At 31.2% G+C, this 6,920-nt stretch overlaps 1 protein-coding gene across 13 annotated transcripts; it reads right to left on the minus strand.

Moving 5' to 3' along the window:
• Positions 1–264: 264 nt before the first annotated feature.
• On the minus strand, positions 265–4,931 carry LOC107420910 (NADH-cytochrome b5 reductase 2-like). Of its 13 annotated transcripts, none has more exons than XR_009634118.1 (8): positions 4,625–4,931; positions 2,562–3,613; positions 2,420–2,462; positions 1,997–2,051; positions 1,867–1,914; positions 1,446–1,553; positions 1,173–1,343; positions 265–886 (listed from the first exon to the last, which is right to left on the minus strand). XR_009634118.1 is itself a non-coding variant. In XM_060811441.1 (5 exons), exons 1-4 carry the CDS (start codon positions 4,729–4,731, stop codon positions 1,473–1,475), a joined length of 291 nt encoding a protein of 96 aa, XP_060667424.1. In that variant the 5' UTR covers positions 4,732–4,920; the 3' UTR covers positions 265–886; positions 1,446–1,472. The 13 variants fall into 13 exon arrangements, 2 of the variants coding, with proteins under 2 accessions (XP_060667424.1, XP_060667425.1); XR_009634117.1 differs by having other exon boundaries at positions 2,345–2,462; XR_009634119.1 differs by lacking the exon at positions 1,867–1,914 and having other exon boundaries at positions 4,625–4,930.
• Between the last annotated feature and the right edge of the window lie 1,989 nt (positions 4,932–6,920).

The following is a 6,920-nucleotide window of genomic DNA, read 5'->3' on the forward strand; positions in this document are numbered from 1 at the left end:
AAATTTAACCACCTAAATTTGCCAAATTAAATTTAGTTATACAATAAACATTTTCACTTTGCATGTGCACAATTGCCACACAACTCTACTACTGCTAACCCAAATATATTGTTTTATCCAGATCTAATTAAAACCTTCAAAAAAATATTACTATCCTTAAATAATAAATCAAAATTTAGTATCAATCAGCTCTATATTTTATTACAAGAAAATATAGTTAAATTTAAAAAGAACTATAAATTTAAGATATGTCCAGCTACCATATTTAATAAACCCAATGCATCAATTAATCATGCTCAGTGGAATGCCATTATAGATATACAATTGTGCTCAAATGATGGTAAAAGACTCCACTCATAATTACTTTAAGCCAAAAAAAGGCTCCACTCATAATTACTACCTCTACTGTCATCTAGCAACTTCATTTTCTAAGAAGCTGCAGCATGACTGCCATGCAAAACATTGACCCCCCTAGTAGTACTCCACTTGAAAGCTTTTTCAAAATATATGTATGTCCACCTACCCATTTGGCATGTGTTTCTATTGAGTATCTCTAATTTGTTTAGACATATATCACTTAATCCGTGGAGACCAACTATAAATATCTGAGTCTTGACATTTTGCTATACCATACATTATGTTTATATATAAATGAGGAAACTAATTTTTGAGAGAAAATAAATTAAATTATTTGAATATAAAAAATTAAAAAAAAAAAAAAAAAAAAAGCCTATCCAATTTCACATTTGCAGTCTCTAGTTAAAACCAATAACCTGCATTTCTTCTATGCTGTTTTTCTTTCCAAGTTTCTGCTTCTCATCATCAGTTAGCATTCAGCATTTTGGCTTCAACACATGCTCGTGATATTCATAAGCCAGTCAGTAATCTGACAAAAAGAAAATCATAGATCAGAAGCATCACCCACAACCTCATGAAATTCACAAATAAAATGATCATGAAAACTACTTGATTGACTAAGCATAACAATTCTCACATAGTTTACTTTTACAAGGTAAATTGACAACTGCCAACTTAAAAAGAAAATTTAAGCTTAATTTGCTAGTCGATAACAGACTCAACATGATAAGGGACAAAAACATTTTCTTAAAACAGTAAAATTATTATCCCAGGGGAAAAAATGCAATATATAATTGACATCCAGGAAAAAAAACCTGAAATATTTCCACTTTAAATGGCAGAATATCCAAAGCTTTCTGTGCCAGATGTGTCCATTGGTTTTGCAAAATTAAAATAAGCCCAATTAAATTGTCTCTATGACAATCTGAGATGCAATACTATGGACGTTGTTAACTTTCAGCACACCATGCCCACCAAAAATGACCCTATTGTGCAATCAAGACAATGGATAACTCAGTTTCTAACAGTCAAAGATTACATAGTATTAATAAGCAGATAGCAGCGAGGAAGAGCCCATTGAGAATCACCACAAAACTATTCTCCATTATGCTTTTTCATGGCCGGCAGGACTTAAGGAAACACAAGATTTCTTCAAGAAATACAAGATACTCATCCAAAGGGTTACTGTTTTGAATCTGTTTAAAAACAAAAGTTAAATAGATTAATCATGAATCTCCCACTTTAGTATGCTTCCAGATGCGTCATGTAGTTATATGCATGAAAGCTGCTTTGAAAAACACATATACAACCACTATTCATTCTTTTAAGCCTGTGTATTCGATCCTTAAAACTAAAATTACTAAACCAAACCAGCATTAGACCTATGATTTATAAACCCTTAATGAATTGACATAGGGCCAGGATCGATAAATAAAGATGATTCAGCACATATATCCTCAGCCAATAATACAGGATGGGAAATCTACACCTTCACTTCAACCACATCACCTGGTTTAAGCTTGCAAAATGCTGACTCATTTTTCCTTCTGGGTACACCTGCAAGCAACATATAGATACGACTTCTTCGAAAGAATTATCTTACCAACTGGACATGTTAAGTGCATTACCACATGCATACCTTAATTAATAAGTCAAAATATCCCTTCGCATCTGGATCTGATATTGGAGTATACCTGAATATGTAAACAAAAAATTGTTCCACAAGGTGAGCATTGAGAGGGAGAACAATCAACAACTTGTTTAGTAAAATCATAATCTCAACATAAGGATTGAAGTTATATATTTTATTGGAATCAATAACCAATACCTTTATAACGAAAGAACATAGAACCAAAACGAAGATGCATGAAGATAAAATTAATAAAATATGAACATGCAGTTAGAAGGATAAACATAAACCTCAATGTATATGAGCAAAAAAAAAGGAAAAAAAAAAAATGAGAATGCTAGACTTCTGATGATTTACAATTTCAAACAATCCAGTACAAAAATGAGAAAAACTGCATGTGCATTTTTTCAAGAAAGAGACTTATGGACACACGACATATTTAAGTTTTCCTTCAGCATCTTGTCCCAATGGAGCCCTGCAATTACAAGAACGCCCATAAACAGACAATAATCGTATAGACTCCTTGCAACTTGAATTTGAGCACAATATTACTAATAAAAACAGAAGAGTATACCTTGTGAGGAGGCATGAAGCAATATCTAAACCAGTGTTCTAAAAGACGGGAAAATGCTTTTAGATAACGTCTTGCATAGTAGCAATACTTAGAAAAAAAAAAAGGCCAACGCTGTATTGACAACCTAATAAGCGCCTAGGCCCTAAAAAGCGCAAGCCTTTTTGTTCAATTTTTTTTTTTTTAAGATTATTTTTAAAAAATGTCAAAAAACAATTTATAAGAAATTAAAAAATAAAAATAAAAAAATAAAAAATATTGTTAAAAAATGAAAACTTTTTTAAGATTAATTTTTTTTTTCCTTAAACAAAAAAAATGAAAACATAATGTATAAGGATGAAGGAATTAGAGAGAAAATTTAACAAAAAAAGAAAAAAATGAAATAAAAAAAGGAATAAGAAACTCTACTAGCAAGTGATGCTAGCAATGCACATTCATGGATTGCCGAAAGTTGTGATGATAATGAAAATGATGATGAGATGGAGAATGATATGTTACCACCTAAAAAAAGTACTAGAAATGCTCAAGTTGAAATTAGAGAGCCCAAGAAAAATGATTTTGTATTGGATGTCATAAAAGATGAGTTGGATGAAGATGTAAATATTAAATTGGAGTTCAATAAAAAATTAGATAAGTGTTAGATTATGGTAATAGTTAAAGTATGTATTAATCGAAGAATTATGGTAATAGTTAAAGTATGTATTAATCGAAGAATTCTTAAGTACTGGTAGAGTTTTGAAACTAATTTGTTATTGAAAACTTGGAAAACATGAATTTTTATAAATTTATTATGATCAATTACATATTAATTCATATTTATTACACATACAAAGGTAATATAGACTTATATATTTTTTGACATCTAAAAATATGAATTATTTTGTTTATTTAATAGCTTTATAATAATTAAAATAATAATACAATTGTGAAATGCCTTTTCATATCTAGTATAGACACGCCTAGGCTCGTAAGACTTGATCTTGCAGTCTTGTGATGCCTTATGCCTTTTAGAACACTGCTCTAAACCCAACTTGGCAGTGCGATCAAATGAAAATCTGCGTTTTAAGTAATATAGAATATTAGTTACTTTGGCGACTGAACTAACTTCTGAAGCTTTAAAATTATATTTGGATATCCAGTCAAAAACTTGAAAAAGTTGGTTAGTCACTAGTGCTATTGACCGGATCTGAATGCCTTTTCACAGTTTCGACACCGTATCTCATGAATGTTTTGTGTGGGCATCTATAACGATATTCCTATATCAACCAAAAATTTGGAAAGTTTGGTTGGTCAACCATGCCATTGACCAGATCTGAATGCCTTTTCACAGTTGTGACACATTATTGCGTGAATACTTTGTTTGGGCATCTGTAACAATGTCCTATATCGACCAACCACTCATGCAAAAACAAACACCCAAGATTTAGATACTAAGTATAAATTATGTAGTGTCTTAAAACAAGGGTCGCTTCAATAACAATTATGGATTACACCAAGTACCCAAGTAAAAAACTACAACAATTCCAGATTAAATCAAGACATGAGCCAAGAAAACGTTTTTCATCTTATAAAAACGCAAAATTATATACTTGGCCAAAATGTTGCATGTAAAGTAAGAAGCAAATTTTGTTTGAAATTGGAAAAGGATTTTCAAAACCAATGTAATGCATACGGGATTAATTTACTTAAATAATTTCTTTCTGAGTCCTCCTATTTCTTCTCAAGTGGTAAGATTTTATTAACAATAAAATCTAAAAACAAACCCAGCACTCCCAACAACCTAATGCGCAATACACCAAGTATTAAGCTTCAAAATAGTCATCTATAGCAAAACCTAAAAAAATAAAATAAAATCAGCACGAACAGACTCATTTTTCTTCATACATTAAAATCCAGAAAAACAAACACCTAATATCCAAGAAACCCCAAACGGGCAACCCACAAACCCGACTTACAATCACTTTCCTTAATCATCAACAAATCATTTCAGCTATGGAACTACTATACATTGCCTTAAACAATGAAAGTGAACAAAAACCCAGATATAATCAGCAGGCAAAAATTACCATGTCAGGTGAGGCAACATAGTGCAGATAAGAGATTCCACCAGAAACTGCTGCAAGTGCTCCGAAAGGAATTCTATAACCGGACTTGGGTTGGCTCCCAGATGCATTGGCGAATGCTACAGGAGTAGCTTTAGCGAGTCTCTGAAAGAAGCTCGCCATTTTTTTTTTTTTTTTTTTTTAATATTTTGGGCAACCGGAGAAATCAAAAACAGAACAATAGCTTAAGCCCAGCAACAATGAATTCACAAAAAAGGGTTTTTGTTAAATCTACTCTACAGCAAGTCTATGTTAAATCTTTCTAAGATCTCTTGCGTGGAGCCGCATGTTGATGATATGCTAATAAGAAACCGCCATGTCATTTAGTTCCATGTGGGAGCCACAGCTGGCTCTTGACTCTTGATATATAGTTGACGTCCCCTAATTATTGTTGGGCTTGATGACCTCAGCACAAGAAGTGGGTAAACGGTTACCCAACGGTCCCAACCAAACTTTTCTAGGTCAATATAGGCCGTACAGGCCCATTATATGGATGCTTCTTTCAGAAGGTCACGAAATTTCCAGTGCTTCTACTTGAGACATTGGATGACTTTAATGTATGCTAATGATTCGTCAACAATAATAATAGTCCATTTCAAACAAAGTAAAAATGAAAGGCAGACCATATGATAGTATTTTACTTCTTGATCCTGTTTTCAATAGACATCTACAAAGTCCATTTTTCAATTTCTTCATGAAATAAGAGGCAATAGAGCGATAGTGTGCAGACATGCTGAAGGAAATTTAATCTTTTGGTTATGGTTTTTGGCATACTGTTTTGTCAGTTAATAAGATTTCTTAATGATGCAATAAATAGTATTTGAGATACAGACTTGTAGTTAACCTTTCCCAATTCCAGTTGGGCTTAATTTGGGCTTGCTGAACTAAACATAAAAAATAGGTCAAAGATTACCCAACCAAACTTTTTCAACCACAATACAAGGCCCTACGGGCTCTTTATATGGTTGGATCAAACAGAGGTAACATGAGAATTTTATTGTCCGGTCTATTCCACCGTTTTGCTGAAATTGGTTAGACGCATCTTGTACTGTGGTTGTATTTGCAGTGTAAGTTTTGATATCCATATTATATTTTATACATTTTAATTTTTACTATTTATCTTAATCATTTGTACTTAATTTACTCATAAATTAAATTTAATTAAATATACATCAAATTTTATTGCCTTTTGCTGTCTTTTAAATTAAACTGGTAAATTACACCGTAACCTTAATTTTCAAATCCCAATTATCTTCAACAATCTCTATTATTATTTCTTCTTATGCACAACAATTGAAAACGTTTGAATTTATAATCACATTCGCTTATCAGCTTGCTTTTTTGTTCCCTTCCAGTCAGTTTTCTAGCTTTTTCTACTTTTTTTGTACATTACTCATCAGCAACAATCCTTTATTGGTGGTTTACTAACACTACAAATTTTGATATCCACACTATATTCTATACACATTATTTTTTATTTTAATTTTTACCATCTACCCAATCATTTATACTTAATTTACTCATAAATTTAATTAAATACACATAACATTTTACCACCCCTAATTCTCTTTTAAATTAAATTGGTAGATTACACTATAGCTTTAGTTCCCAAATCCCAATCATCTTCAACAATCCCTACAGCTATTTCTTTTTATATGTAGCAACTGAAAACGTTTGAATCTACAATCACATTCACTCATTAGCTTGCTCCTTTGTTCTCTACAGTCAATTTTTTGGCTTTTTCTACTTTCTTTTTCTTCTTTTTCTATTTTTCTACAAAAATAATAATAAATCAAAATGGGAGAAAATTGTTTTATTAGGTTTTGTGTTCTTCATCTTCAATCATCTTTCTAAGAGTAATTTATCTACAATTTTTTTCCTTTTCTTATTTTAGTCCTATATATATTATCTAGACGGATATGCTTATACCCGAATTATATAACTCAGATAGAAATGATTAATTCAGTATACGTAACTCAGAAAAGCACAATCCATCTGGGATATATTTGCTCGAATAGATTATATATACCAAACGTCTCCATTCCATCTATATTACATAACTCGTTTATAACTACATGATTTAGTATATGTAACTTAGATGGATATAGTTTATTGAGTTATGTATATTGGATAGCTTCATGTACTTTTGTATTTTTGATTGAATCATATAATTCAAATATAATTAAAATAGTGTGGTATATATAACCCAAACATGTTGAATTTACTCAAGTTATGTATATCAATCGTCTTTACAAATAGT

Source organism: Ziziphus jujuba, chromosome 1, assembly GCF_031755915.1.
Source record: "Ziziphus jujuba cultivar Dongzao chromosome 1, ASM3175591v1".
NCBI classification, from domain to species: domain Eukaryota; kingdom Viridiplantae; phylum Streptophyta; class Magnoliopsida; order Rosales; family Rhamnaceae; genus Ziziphus; species Ziziphus jujuba.

Bases quoted from the DNA above. Each gene is read 5' to 3' on its own strand.
- LOC107420910 (XM_060811441.1), bottom strand. From the start codon at position 4,731: ATGCATCTGGGAGCCAACCCAAGTCCGGTTATAGAATTCCTTTCGGAG. The intron at 2,052-4,624 runs GTAATTTTTGCC...TTACATATTCAG, and splicing joins ATGTTGCCTCACCTGACATG to GTATACTCCAATATCAGATC. The intron at 1,915-1,996 runs GTATGCATGTGG...TGTTGCTTGCAG, and splicing joins ATTTTGACTTATTAATTAAG to GTGTACCCAGAAGGAAAAAT.